At 39.7% G+C, this 16,240-nt stretch overlaps 1 protein-coding gene across 2 annotated transcripts in view; it reads right to left on the bottom strand.

Annotated features, from left to right (window-relative positions):
* Positions 1–16,240, bottom strand: part of jvl (javelin-like) — a 67,265-nt gene that overhangs the window by 41,247 nt on the left and 9,778 nt on the right. For both annotated transcript variants that reach the window (XM_022066378.2, XM_087355485.1), the window contains exon 2: positions 1,179–1,238. In XM_022066378.2, coding sequence (XP_021922070.1) covers positions 1,179–1,238 — 60 coding nt within the window. The remainder of the gene's footprint in view (positions 1–1,178; positions 1,239–16,240) is intronic.

Raw genomic sequence — 16,240 nt, 5'->3', positions numbered from 1 at the left:
TACTCCGATTCGTAAAACTGTAAGAACATACAACGTAACACCAGGACTATTATCAGACAGCTAATGCCTTACGCTTTCTCCCGACCAGAGAGAATTTAAAAAATAATGCGTTAACTCTTCAGTTCATTTATCGGCTCATAAGTGAGAGGTCGGGCGCTTTCATCATACACTTTTAAGTTAGAAACTGTAACCTCTTAACTTTTAAGGGAGAATAACAACGGAATGAAGGTAGCCGAGAAATTCTGCTTTAGAGAAAGTTGAAATAAATGGACCGAGAATTGTAGAATTCAGTACGCATGTGTGAGACACCCGTAGCTTCCGCATGTCGTCACTCTTACATTCTATTACAGGCTAAACGTGAACATAAATAGGCATACCTTCACTTAACAACTTAAAACTTCATGAGAAAAATTCTCGAAAATTATTAAATTAAAACACTATAGGTTAGTGTCCTTAAAATCAATCCAGACAGCTCTGAATATCACACAGGTCTGTATTTTATGTCCCAAACTGACTGATCCTCATGTTAACAACGTTGGTACAACCGTATAAATTAGCCTACAGGTTAAAACGTAGTGTAAGGTTGGAATATAACATAAATAAGTAAAGCTTTGGGAGGAAGCAATCCTTGCCTAAATGAACGTAACAGACCGGAATTCAGGTAAGGAGACTGATACATTGTAAGGAAATTCGAGTCAAAACATAAGGTAGCCCGACCAGGATTCGAAACGAGTACTTCCAGAATACAAACACCACTGTAACAGTCTGTTCAGTGAGAACTTTCGGTGATATCTGACCACTTGTACAGCCGTCGATCATGATTTATGAATCTGTGACGTCCAAACGCGAAGAACTCACACTACTTGCAAAACGCGTATCAGTTCGTATTGTGCAGGGTTTAAAGGGATATTCTACCGAATGACATTGAAATCGGCATATAAAAATATCGGCAGTTTGAGACTAATAGCAGTAACGTGAAAATATAATCACCAGGATCAAACTTGTTACTTTTCCCAAGAAAATAATAAAAGGGCTAAACAGACGGTCGTGGTTAATTTATTTATTTTTTAATTTCTATTGAGAATCCAGAAATTTTATAATACTTGGATCAGGACAGTTATAACAAAACAAGCATATCTTCTGATGATCTATAGTGGCCACCAAGTTATTCAGTTTACCTTCAGATCACCACAACAGCTTAACCCCTCAAAGGCGTTGCACATCCAGTCAGCACTTACCTGAAACAACAGAGACAGTTACATTTCAATTCAGAGGTTTCCAAATCTGTAATATTTTATTAATCACTTTCTAAACATATTTAACTACTAATGAACTGTAATATCTGTGTAATCGTTTTCCAATTTGTGTCTGTAATTTAATATGACATTCCGTATCAGTTTGAATGAATTATAATTACAAAATTAGCTCCCGGTAGAAAGCTTCACGGACCCCCTGGGGTACGGAGGGTCCACATCGGGTAACCACGTTTTAATCATTACAGAGTGTGACACGAGAAATATGCTGATGAAAACAGCGCTTATGGACTGCAACGGCAGCCACGTGATTGGAAGAAACGAAATGTTCTACCCTTTCTGGCCTAAATCCATCGCGGAATGAGCTGATACCAACCTAGAAAGGTATTATTACCTTATTAGCATTAGCAAAACCCCTTTCAATTACAGCCAGCTCGTTTTTTTAGGTTATGACGTGGGACCTATGCTATATAGAAGGATAATATTAAAATGGATATTAAATAAATACGACCTGTGGAAGTGGGCCTGATATATCTGGCTCGGAATAGGGATAATTGCAGGGGTATTGTTAATACGGTAATGAACCTTTGGGTTCCACGAACCGCACAGTACAATTGTATATATGACGAGCTCAGCCGGGATCAATCCCCAAGCGGTGCCAGGCAGAACAGAGAGAACATAGCAGTTTGACATCACGGGATGACGAACATCACGCAAAGACTGACGCTCGATTCACCTGGTACTAACAGAACCACGAACGGGTGGAAAATTTACCGTAACTACGGAACACTGCTGAGGTATTATACAGCAGACAAAGTTCGATTCAGAACTAAGTTTAACCAGGCCAAGCGAAATATCACAATCGATTTTTTTCTTATTTCCGCACTTCGAGGTAAATGAAAGGCTGTACAACATCTTTAACTTTCGGCAAAACACAGGAAATTAAATTTCAGGCCTTCCAAATCAAAGTTACGCTCATATGTCCAATCAAATCAATTCTACGGATTATTCTTAGAGCATACATTAGAAGTTTGCTCAAGACGTTTCAGCCGACTTGAAGAACCACATTATTTTGTTCATGACTGCACTTCAAAACGCAACGCCGTCCCTAATCCTGCTACGAACGGAGTTTCCATCCACCGTTACAAAGAACTGTGCTCACGGACATGAACACAGGCGTGCGATATGGGCGAAGCCACACTCTCTCAATCTCTCCCTCGAAATTCACTGCGGATAAAACAAATAGAGTTTTCAAAACCACACTTTTCTACGGATGAGAAAGCAAGCCCAACACGTGAAGACACGAGTATAAGCGTATTTTCAAAACAAATATACAAACATCAAATGTATTTAGTTAAGAAATGTAGCGATTATGATGCGTCTGCCAGAATGTAACTTAGGCAAATGGCGCACGTGACGTCAGAATTTTCTTAGGTAAATGAACTTCGCGTGAGTGAAGTGTCTGGAGCTTAAATGGCGAATTCCCCTATGTGGTTGCGCTGCTGGTTAAGGATTCCCCAGGTAACGGGCTTAACTACGGTAACCGACGCGGAACTAGCAGAAGTCGAATTATTAATGTAATTTGAGTGACTTTTTTATTTTAAAGGTGTAACTTCGTGTTTTTTAAGAACCACTTCTAGCCCCTACTTATAGTTCTTGGCTTCAGTAGAGATGACCACAGTTTCATTATGAAATGCATCAATCACGTAAGGGAACAAAATGTTTCCGACCCGTATACATTTTACTATGTTTATGGTTTATTTAACGACGCTTTCAGGATCTCAGACTACACAGCAAAAAAATAATTGGAAAGGAAGGTATTGTTTACGCGTTAGTCTGGTAATAAAAATCACTGATTAACATTATTTTATCAAATTAAATATGACATGATCACTAATGTCACACCCCTTTTGGAATTCTGAAGTGATTTAAAACTTATATTTTATAATTCGTTTGTTCAACCGAAAAGCGAAGTGATACAGGACCCAAGTATTTTTTTTTTCAGAATGAATAACGCGAAATGCTTGAAACAAAATCTGTCCGTCACATCTGCAAGACATCATCAGAGATCTAGCATTCCTCTCAGGGCCGGATATACGGCAAACAAAACAATGGTTTCTTTAAGAAGTATGACTACAGATGAAGGCGAAGGTGGTATATATAGTCCTCACACCGAATGAAGGCAAACCGGAGCGTTGCTTGACTAGAAGATTAATTTTTGACTTTCATTACCCATGAACAAAATTATTCATGACACATCTTCGTTCCATGAATTTTTCACTCCTTTCATTACCTAAAACACCGTGGAATAAAGACGTACGTACAAGAATAGGCACTGAGGGGGGGGGGGGAGATACAGAAGAAGCATGGCACAGGGGTGACCAACATAGTTACGTTTTCTAAATCACAGTACAAAACTGAGTTGTCAACTTGCTTCACAACAGCCTAATCAGAATTATGAACTTTGTAAAAAGTCTTTTAACTTTAAGTTTCATTCTCCCTCAGCTCTCACGAATTTGCCCTCTGCCCCGTTCCAAATTAGAATTTCTGAAATTACGAATCCGTTTCAACATTTGGCACGACTCCATAGAAGGGGGATCAGCTCGTCCCAAGGCAGGGCACCACGACTCAAAAAATCGTGTGCTTTCAGCAGGATTCGAAACCTCGATCCCAGACAGCGAGTGGTTCAAGACCGCTGGGGGCTTCGTACAAGGCGGTCAAAAGTTGTGACCGCCTTCCCACTTTCAGTGCAAACAAACTCATCCAATACCATAAACACTTATCCAGAGTGTGGTAACTAATGTTTCTTCTCTTCTCGCTCTAATCACTAGACACAGAAGCGTTGGAAACATTAACAAGACATGATACCATCCCAGGCAGCTGAACGGACAACCCTGCCTACTTATTAGCATTCTGACAGGAAGCAACGCCGTGGCTTTGCAATTCGGTCTGGAAATAAAGCACTCATTCACTACAGCGCAGCTGCACAACACAAAGTTCGCGGTTATAAGAAACTGTGATCCATGAAAGAGATGTTTACACAGCAGTGGTTGGTGTTTCATCTCGAGCTGAAATATTTTACGTTAACAAATTTCTACAGAAAAAAGTAGCCATTTCAGCTCAGTTCTTATTGAAAGCTATTTAAATATGTGAAACGTCTATAATTCAAATGCTGGAATTAGCATATGTTATTATGTTCCTTTCATAATTATCTAAATAAATATTAAATACTCCCTACACGATTCTTCTGCTACTCAATAAATTCCTCGATTTTACTTGAAAGGTAGGGGCCACTTGGGAGCGTAGATGTGAGGATAATATTAAAAAGAGTATTCAATAAAAATGGTGTGTATTGAACGGTTTATCTGTTCAGGACAAAGTAGAAGGCTGAGGAATTTATTTACATCAACGACTATTGGTTTCTACACAAGTTGGAAGTGAAAGTCAAAGATTCATTACGTTGCTCACAAAAAAAACCACCAATGGGTTAATGTCAAGTCAGTTTAGAAAGATAAACTTTATCATCATTCCCTCATACACTACATCTCAAGAGCATTCTTTTCCTTGGTCTTTCATAGGAAAAAAAATTACAAACAAGTAGTGAAATCGATAGCAAAATTTTCGTTTGTCCTATAGGCTACAAACAATACTGGGAATTCACGTCTCTTTCGTTATCAACGTTGATCAGTAATAACAGATTTTCCCTGGTCACAGGTCAAATGGGACCGCACACATACGTCACTTATGTCTTCACGTGGTCGTGAACTTAGGCCAATATACGACTGTTTCGGCCTCAGCATTGCACACACGTCACACACATCCACAGAATCTGTGTGAAATGAGCAATTCGCTACAGCGACTCTACACTGTCAACATCCGCCAGTTATGAGACACATTCTTCTCCAGATTTTACGCGGAACCTTTAATGTCACATATGTTACCAATGTAACTAAGAAGAAATACACTCGGTGGTTCAGACACACACATTGATGAGCCCATCTGCGCCGGTTCATGGCAGAAGGTTGAGGAACACGCGATAACGCACGGTCAAGATCCAGTTATCCGGAAGTGGGTCCTTGTATCGGGCGTGATATCCGGTAATAGGCATGCTAGAAGCGGGAAAATGTTAAAACTGCCGTTGTGTTAATCATCAGGCCACTACCGTCAAATACAAGAAAGATAACCTCATCAATGCACTTTAATTTTACATAATTAGTGCAAATAATGCATAAATAAATAGAGGCCATGATGGAACATACAGTCCGAGCTCCCATACGCATTCAGTTGTACACCCTTGGTCTATGGGGACTGAGAAATTGTGTGTATAAGATACTTGAACACATATGACATATTTAGACATGTTTCCACTCTACGTGGCATTGAGGAGTCAAACTAACAGCGAAATGTATCCATCACAAGAAGCAGACTGTCAACAGGCCTGCGGTTTGCTCACAAAGAAACCTGACCTCCAAAAAGCACCTATCGGTTTCTATGGCTTTAATTTAATCAGGTTCAAATTCGTTTTATTGCAACAAGGAAACAGAGCGGGAGAGAAAAAACTGAAAATAAAATAAAATAAAAGCTTGCTAAGAAGCAAATCAGGGTCATGATATTTTTATACTCTTACGTGAGTCACAATTCAATAAAGGGCAAATCCGCTGTACACAGACATTAAGCTGATCAACACCTTTTAGCATCAATTATACGATATACGTATTTTCTAAAAATTTCCTTTGAAACTAGAAACAGATGGAAATTCCTACAAAAAAATTATTTTTATAAGCAAACGAATAGTGTTAGCATATTTACGTGCTGCGGTAAAGAACAACCTGTCTTCCATGTTCAATTTTATTAATACAAAGAAACACACAAAATTGCAAATCACCTGAGCGCTTCAAAAAGAAATTTGAAAACCACCTGTGAGTTTCATGTCAGTCAGCATCCATGGCAAAGAGAGACACAAATTACTTGATCGATTTTAATTTAATTCGGAAATACATTACATTTTATCAGGATTTCTCGTTTAGTCCACGACTTATGAGAGTGAATAAACATTTACATGCATATTTTGAAATTCTAACAGCTTTTCAATGCTGCTGGTTTTCAGTCACTCATATACTGTGGAATTTTTACTGAACATAATATAGCATATTACGTAACTATAATTTCGAGAGATTTTTGTTTCTCACCGCGCCATCACCTTGAATGTTACGTCATGTAGTCTCCATCACCAGAGCAGCATCCCAGAACCACCTTCAAATTCGCGACTTACGAGTATATAGGTGACCCAGTATTGTTAGGATAATGAAATCAAATGATCTCAGTATATGGCTAGGACGAAGGAAAACAGGAATCGCGCATAATTTTGGTGGGGAAACACCTCGGAAAACGTCTATTTGGAAGACCGAAAAGGAAATAACATAATGTCAATACTATGAATTGATGTATGGTGAGCATATTGAGTTATTCCACGGTCTAATTAATGCGAAACAAGCTTCACGAGATACAGGCTACTTAATGTTATTAGCCCCTAACTCTACCTTTGAACAAGTTGCTAAAGTCCATTAGCGGCGCTGAAAGCTGGTATTGAGAAATCACTTGTTTTAAATCGTCTGCCTTTCTAGTTCATACAGCAAAACAAACAGAGTATGAAATATTTACTAAGCGACTGTACACAACACTGACTGACGCACAGTTTAATTACAACTTCTTTATCACAGGATCAGTTTACACAAGGGTGGAGTGTGTCGAAAAGCCACTATCGGACTCCAGACCTAACTACATGCCCAAGATAAAACAATTAAGCCTTTAAATCCAAGTGGTAAGTATACAAACTATCTATTTCAGTAACATTGAATGGGTTTCCTATGTTTCTCAGTCTTAACCGTGATTATATCCTTAAAGAGCATTAAATAACTGATCTTTGTAATGGAGACGAGTTGTTTTTTCTTTGTGGTAGAAACTGAATCTTTAAAATATTATTCAGATAATCGTGCTCCAAAGGGTTCAAACATACGACTTACCTTTACGGCAGGAGCCTGAACTTTGTCCACACTCCGTCTGTCCATTATGGCCTTAAAAAAATGTTAAAATAAATACTCGATAGTAATTACGCTGCCTATGACAAAGACCAAACAGCAGACAGACAATGCTCACTTCCGACAGGAGAAGCTAGCAATACTTCCCATGCAATATAATTCCCATCTCTAGTTAACCTGTTACAGCAACCTTCCACTGCATTACGCAACACATTGTGTTCTCCCAGGAAGCATGTAACAAACTGATCTATGCCATGTGATCCTACACCTCAGGGTAACCTTGCAATGTGAAGGACCAATTCCTGCAACACTCCTGCAACCACGCAGAAATATCTAAACGCCATCAATACACGATCTTTGAACGAACTTAACATGGAGACAGTAGGGTTACTTAACTTTGTCCTTATGCTTAAATAAGGACAAAACAATAAATAATGCACAGTACCTAAGCACGTCATGAAGACGTATGGGGAAATGGAGGAACGTCACGCTTTCTGAACCTTTTGACAACATGGATCTGTAATAAACATCAAGGTCAACAAAGTATGCGAAGAGTATCGCCCTGATGATGGAGGCAGCAAGGACCTCTGAAACGTCAGTAAACTTCTACCAGACTACACGGCGCAACATCCCGGAAGACAGTCATCTTCAGATCCACCGCCGTGAAAACATCAAATTCTACCAAAATGCTTCTATCCTTAGCAATTTGAATCCAGACCACACCCTCATCCAATTTCTCCAAGATATATTTTAACGCAATATTCAAATCAAAACGTTTTTCCCTTCACGTTTTCCAACTAAGATGTTATACGAATTTATCACCTTCCACATGCGTGTTTCAGCCCCTCCCCATCATAACATCTTCCCGGATTTGATCACTCTCATAACAAGCCTGTCAGTAAGTACTCCGCTCCAAAGAGTTGGCCGGTCCTCATCAACAAATCTACAAGCCTGGATATTTGTATAAAATTGCCTAAACACAATTTTTACCAATTCATTTTATGAGTGGGTCACGCACATGACTCACAAGAGACAGGCCTTCTCTAGGTCTCGTCTGGAGGACAATAATAAAATCGAGAACGAGGATAGCCGATGCGTCTGTTATTAACCTGGAGACTGACTTACACATCGCTTTTAAAGTCAAGTTTTTACGAAACTCTCTTACTAAAGATGTGATGTAGGTCAGTGGCTTACAGCGACAACTTTTGTTTTGTTCTGGCTACTCTTCTAGTTCCCAGCAGGGCTTACTGACACGCTTTCCGTTGCAGTGGCAAGACGCATCTGCAACTGTCCCCACACTTAATCACCTGAACTTCAATGTTCTGTAAATATTTCCGGGCTATACGGAATCGCGAAATGTATTCATGTTTTCATGCAGAGTTGACAAAGAGGTGTGGACTCAGGCCACAGTTGTGCCTTGTCCGACTGGTTCCCGTATCTCCAACAGATTCCTCGAGTGAGGGTTACTCGTCGCCCTGATTATGGAGGCATCAAGCATCTCTGAAAGGTCGGTAAAAGTCTACCAGACTTCATGGCGCAGAAATCAGACATCTGCATGCCCGACGCAGAGAAAACCTGAAATCTCGCTAGATTTCTTTCTGACACACATAAACAGCGTTCTATAGTTGATATGGCCAAACAGCACGTATACCACTCGTGTGCATAAAACGTTTCCTGTAATTATCAGTGACACTGAGGGGTCCATCCGTCCGACTGTTAGTCAACATTGCACAAAGCCGAAAACTGACAATCTGACCTGTCATTGTAACATCCATCCGGAAATTTGGAAAACTACAACCATGTGTGTAAAGACAGGATGCAATGGAGAACTTCATAGAGTAAATTAGTGTTATGTAACTTATTACAAGTTTGCGTTGGTTAATTAGTTAGATAGATAGTTAAATACACAAACGTACAAAAGTTTTTAATGTTCTATAATGGCTTCACTTTCAACAGAAAACCAGCCAGGTCGCCCTGAAAATTAACGTGAAGCATCTTCTGTGTGTATTCAGTCTATGGAAATATCGACGAATGTCAAAATGAACGTGAATGATGAATGAACTGGGAAGGATATGGATATAAGATGTCGTGGCCCATGGCCTATTTAAAGTACTGTATCAGCATTTGCCTATACTGAAATCTAGATGCAGTTTTATAAATCTCGAAAGTTAATCGAATAAAAGACGCTGTCCTCTGGTTAAGTTACCAGTCCATCGCAGAAGTTGAGTGACTGGGTTCGCTCACTTAATTGCACGTATTTAAAACAACTCGTTATAAATACGATTGAATCCATCTATTTCTTTAATATTTATTCATAGATTTATTTGTCCCGTAATCTACATATTTAATATTACTCCCCTTTCTCCAATTTGATCGCAGAAACAAATATGTGATTTGCTACAATATGCTAACTGGCATCACGTCCCACTTCTGGCAAGCAATATTTGAGAATAAATATAATCGGTAGTGGAAACGGTAGCGTACGTATACACATCTAAAGAATTGGAAGGTTCCAGCAATAAATGCACATGAGCTCACCACAACGTGACTTGAATCAAGAGTATAATCACACTGCAACCAATTCTTCCTGAAGCTTAGAGAGAAATTGCTGACACCTCCTACAGCTGTCCGTATGAGAACACAAAAAAGTTTTTACAACGCGGCATAATTGCAGTTCTGTGGCTCTTACTGCACGATACGGACACCTGCTAAGGCCGAGTATCCGGGAAATAGCACACTCAATTCCATTTAATTCCATAATGGGCCCCCATGCCATTTTGAGAAAGAACAAATTACAAGTTACATAAGCATGACACCTCAGGCACAATCAAACTATCAGAGCGTGAAAAGAAAGAAACCCAAGTAGTTGACACAGGATTAACGGATGGACAGCGGTGTATTTAACAACGTTGTATCAAATGCTGGTGTTATTTATTAAGCGTCGAATCACAGACGGGGATGATCGCGTTCGGTAAGCCGGGAAGTATTCTGGAGAGAGTTGACCGTGGTATATCTGAAGGTAATATCCAGGCATAGTCTGGATTGACTGAGGAAAACGGAGAAATTTTCTCATTCAGAATGGTTGGTGTCTCAGCTGAGATCATAATCGGGTACTTACCGAATAAAAGTCAGGAGATTTACCGTTTGAGATAATTTTCTCGGGGTGAGATAAATGCAGTTAGTTCACGAATACGAAATAGAAACGCAACGGCAGGCGAAGTTCGACTAAGAAAAGATCTGACTGTCAGCAAGCCTACACTGTCCTCGAGTTATAACCTTGAACTAAAAATAATGTGTCATTCAATGCATAATCATTATCAATTAGGCTCGCTTATTTCCGGAAACACAAACTATATACTCGTATATTTGGCAGTAAGAAATCTGGTATGTGTACGTATATATGTATATGTATTTATATATGTAAATAAACTTCCTGGTAGCAGAGCCCGCAGGTCCAATACCGACAACTCCAAAGCCCGCCACCGGCGGTTATGTATCATGGAGGCAGTAGATTTTAATTAGATTTGAAAGTGATATAATTTATCGTAACTCTCGACAGTAGATACAAGACTGAAGACAATAATTATACTACACCGGATGATGAAAGCCGGTGAAAGTTTCGGACAGCGAAGTTATTAGTTTCTAAGACCTCAGATATGGCACACGCTGTATCTTAAAAGTAGATTCTGACGTAGCGGAATTGCCCGGAACTCAGCAGCTGGAACGACATTAAGCAGAAATCAAATGGCGTAAGCATATACAAGCTGTCTTGTACTTCCTGTTCTCTACCACAGGTGAAATAGTACGGTATTACACAACACACGAGTAAGGGCATTCGAAGTTGGTCCAATGCGCCAATGATCGCGCTCTTAAACTAAGCTAACTAAGTGCAAGAGGCAATGTCCTTACTGAGAAACTGAATTGACCGTCGCTCGGACAGACAAGAAATTTCCTTCCTAACGATAATTCACACTTCGTTCGCATTTCGTGATCTGTTTCATACCGACAACACTCAGTAACTTGTGTAAGATTTGAGGTTCTCACAGCGGTGAGTATGAAGATTTCTGTCTTCTGGGTTGTTGCGCTGTGTAGTCTGGTCGATGTTAACCGATGTTTAAGAGGTCATACTGCCTCCATCATCAGGGCGATGAGTATGAAGATTTCTGTCTTCTGGGTTGTTGCGCTGTGTAGTCTGGTCGATGTTAACCGATGTTTAAGAGGTCATACTGCCTCCATCATCAGGGCGATGAGTATGAAGATTTCTGTCTTCTGGGTTGTTGCGCCGTGTAGTCTGGTAGATGTTTACCAACGTTTCGGAGGTCATACTGCCTCCGTCATCAGGGCGATTCTTAGTATGAAGATTTCTGTCTTCTGGGTTGTTGCGCCGTGTAGTCTGGTAGATGTTTACCAACGTTTCGGAGGCCATACTGCCTCCGTCATCAGGGCGATGAATGTAGTAACTTCCTTTATTTAAGGCCATTACCTTTATCTTGTCAATGTCCCCGTCTGTAATCTGCATCTGGGCAAGTGACCAGCCCTGCTTTCACATTTGCCATTCAAATTTGAAAAGAAGGAAGGTTACAAAATAACAGGTCAGGTACCAAATTAGATTGTCTTGGTTGGCTTGAGATGCATACGGGCCCACAGCTACTACAGAGAAAATGTTACACAAATTATCATTCAATCAATGAGTGGTATGCCTATTAAATGCTTCAGACACATGTACCCGCCCATTCCATTATCGGTAATTTCTTTATCAGAAAAGGAAATGCAGATAAAAGCTTACTTCGGAGCACACTATTATTATCTTGTCTGCAAGATTTGTCGGAATTGTCTGACACACTTGTGTGATGCCAAAAAGATAACACAACTGCACTGTTGTTGCATAAAACTGGGTGGCTCTACAGCTAAATCCTAAGTGAGATTTAGGGTTCTCATGGCGGCGAGAATAAAGATTGTCTCTTGGATCGTTGAGCAGTGTAGTCTGATTAACCGACGTTTCAGAGGTCCTTGCTACCTTACTGCCCTCAAAATGGAGGCACCATGAATCTCTAAAACATCGTCAAACTACGCGGCCATACAGCCCAGAAGACAGTCTTCATTACAGTCGTAGGGTTTCAACAGCTGGCCTTCAGAATACAAGACAGATGGATGTAATTACTATACGAATTTAGACGGATACGATTAAGGACACGTGTGTGTGCGTATGCAGGAGGAAGTTGTGTTCAACGCCCTTCAGCCACGAGTGACTTCAGCCTCCTTCGCTTATAACGAAACCATGAGATGAAAAACGTTTCAATATTTATGAAGTGTGGACAGCGAACAGTCAGGTTCGTGAGAACTCAGTGGGTAGACTTCAATGCGAGGATCATAGTTTTCACAATGGCAGCCTGCAGAGCGATAATGAACACAGTATGCATAGACTTACATGTCCCTGCAAAGCAATAGTGGGCAGACATTACTCTTACTTACCGCACTTGTAAATTATTAAGCACGATTCCGTTCGGAAACCAACGCGTACATAACCGATAAACAAACAGAACTTTCTGTTATTTTCATTGTAATATTCTTTGCGATGGAGCAAAGGCACGTAACTCAGTCAAAACTGATTGCATCGCGTAATACGGAAGACAGCACGGAAACAATTTAGAAGAACGCAATAGGTAAAGATGCCCCTAGAACCACACCCTGCAGGCGTATGGAGAAGTAAAGATATAACTCCACGCTTTTTTAGCCTCGGAACTAGCTTCATCCCGATAAGAGAACGCTGGTACACATTTTATTTTTGGAAAACCGAGGGCTAAGAACTGAGAACGGGTACTTCATACGCTGAACTGAAAGATAAAAACCCAATCAGGAAATCACCCATATATATTTAACTGCGTAACTTCCTGAGTTCCACGTAGCGGTTTTATGGGGTTACCGACACGCTGAATTTTATTTATAACCTTACTCTCTCTGCTGAACTTTCCTTGATACGCTTTTGTGCACACTGCCCCCTTCACTTCTATAAAACTTCTAAAATAATTTAAAGGCTTAAATGTTTCCTTGATTAATTGCGTTATATTGCATCACCAAACTGCCCTACGCACATAAACCATGATTTGTGTCAACTGAAAATTTTCAAAACTACGGAGATACTGAAAACTTTCAAATTTCTGTGGTCTGCACAGTAAAGGGGAACTGTAACACACACACACCCTCACTTCACTGAACATCTTAGTCAGTGTTCATCAAACAGTGATCCGTGACCGATCTGTCACTAATCTGCAAAGTCTACTGTAATTTTTCGCTGGTACTTCATTTTTAATAGGACATAATGAAATAATTAAACTATGTTTGATGTTAAACGTCTTTTCAAAACCCTTACTTGATAGGTTACTTGTAACAACGTGAACATTAGTTCTCATGAACTCTTAAGAAACGTCACAAACAATGTTAATAAAACACTGATAGAAGCTATTATATCCCCGAACTCGTTCGACGCTTAATATCTGAAATAAAAACATCGCACTTGAGTAATCTAACAATGAATTAAACTTATTTTAAACACCAAACAGGAAGGAAGAACTGTATAACGAAGATATCGCAGTGTGTGAAGTGTTTGAACTGGGTACAGCAGGCATTTAGCAGAAAGCAAAGACTTGCGAGAAGAATTCAACACATCGGCTTGTGACGTGTGCGAATAGTGATTACGTATCGTAATGACTCACAGCAAACTTTCTAATCCGCTCGGCAAATGCACTGAAAACGACCACGAGTAGCTCAGACAACCTTGGGCCTTCAGCTGTCTTCTTAACTTTTACTCAGTACTGAAGTCACTCTTCTGCACTGATTCCATAAAACATTTCATGACTCATTTCAACCCGTGACGTCACAGCTCCGACCCACAAAACTCCTGATCTGACGTCATAAATTAAGCAGTCTGCGAGCACGATATTTGAATCCGTACAACCCAGACGGAATGGTTAAAAGTGGTGAAGCCCGACTGAAATATCAGCGTGCTTTCCGTGTTTAGAATGCCACATACAGAAGAAGTTGTTCCGCCTTGCCGTTCAGTGTCATCCACACTAGTTCGACTGTTCTATGCCAGCACTGGCCTTATTCGGAAACGAAAAGCAAAAATATCCTCGTCTACTTGTGTAACTAGAAAAGACATGATTAATTTCGAAGAAAAACTATGAATTAGAAAGATGATTATTTGTAAAAAATAATACGATTAGTTGCCCCCTTCCAAAAGTTCCCTAAATTTACTTTGCATTATTTTACGACAGACGTTTCAAATTTAAAAACAGCGAAGTACCAATACCATAGTTAATGATAACATGCCGAAAATTTTTAATTATTTCTTAGTTCAATTACATGAAACGAATGAGATGTGAACGCGAGACGGAGCTAACGAACAAACTAATATTGTCTTACAAGTAAATGTTAATATTTGGGCATATTACTGGTAATTACAATGTACGAGTACTACAATTCTAACAAACAAAACATTTCTTATCACGGTGCGTCTCAACAGGCCTACACCAGTGAGTGTGTTACTTTAAAATTTACTTCACTTGAAACAACTATTCGCATTTGTTTTCCCGAACAGGTTCCGGGTTACCAAGTATCACCGAGGGCTTATTGGCGCAGCCACTCAGAAACAAGGGGTCACAAAACAGCCGAATACCGACACCTGTAGCCAACCGCTCTAATACAAAAGAAAATCGACTGGAACAACAGGTTATTTGGCGAGAGTCAGGTTCTCACGGCGATGAGAATAAAGACGACTGTCTTCTGGTATGTTTCGCTGTGGTAGTCTCGTGGAAAACTGAGGAAGTAAGTACCTCTGAAACGTCGCTCAATTTTGTACCAGATTACATGGCGCAAATTATCAGTATCTATCGCCATGTTAATCTGAAACGTCCATCAAAAAAAAATATATTCTTGTTTTGTTTGTGCCTGAAAGGAGAAAATGTGAAGCTTAATTAATTATTCCAGCTGCAGAGTCAGAATGCAGTAGTACAGCAGATGTCAGCAGTGTCACTGGCATTACTCTACTTCCTTGTTCGCGTTTCCCTTCTTCAGTACGAAGTCTTACTCGAGTCTGACGAAACGACAAAGATGAGAAGCTGTTTTCATAACCAGGTCGAAATGCACAGGAAAAAAAAAACATTATCCCACAAAAGAAATGAAGAGCGACTGTAAAACTGTACAGTTCATTTCACACTTTGTCGCTGTACTGAAGTTCAAATGTCCAGTTTTTCTTAAGTCTAGTCAGCTTCAGACTTCACAGTATTAATCTAATTATTGTACAGTGCATTTTTTATTCTGCTATATTCACGTGTCTGGACACGATTTCTTCATATCCCCTTAGATAATGTGGGCCAAGAGCTGATACGAGCGTATTTTCCAAATGGAACATTTCGGATGCTGGTATCGATGATCGAGTATTGCAAACAGAAATCTATTTTCGCAAAGCTAATATATATTTCGTTACATTCACACTAAACTGAAAATGCTCCCAATAAAATTTTAGACCTTACGACATCTAAATTTTATCCGTGAATTAATTATTTACATTACATGCAGTTTCTCAGAAAGTTTAAAAAAACCACGTGATCTTCCTGCAGAATAGTCTTTATAACAGTGTGCTACGAACGAAATTAAGTTCACCCACCAGAATAATACAACTTTTAATCGAAAATTTGTTGAGTATGAAGCAATCGCACGGACGGACCAATCCATAAATCGTTTATTTTATTTGCAAACAACACGTAACAAAGCAATATAGGAGATTTTAAAAGAAATGCTCAATAACGATGGAAAATGAAAGGAAGTATGGCTCATAATATTAATTAATTTACAATTCACTTAAATGTTACGTTTCATTATAATTCCTGAGGCCTTCGCAATTAGCAGTCCCTTCTGCCCAATCGCCTACTGACGGAACTCGGTCCGTGT

This window comes from Zootermopsis nevadensis, unplaced genomic scaffold (genome assembly GCF_977971745.1).
Source record: "Zootermopsis nevadensis isolate Lab colony 2312 unplaced genomic scaffold, Znev_1.0 Znev_ptg000024l, whole genome shotgun sequence".
Classification (NCBI taxonomy): domain Eukaryota; kingdom Metazoa; phylum Arthropoda; class Insecta; order Blattodea; family Termopsidae; genus Zootermopsis; species Zootermopsis nevadensis.
The sequence above is the reverse complement of the archived record's forward strand: the minus strand, read 5'-3'. Positions and strand labels throughout refer to the sequence as shown.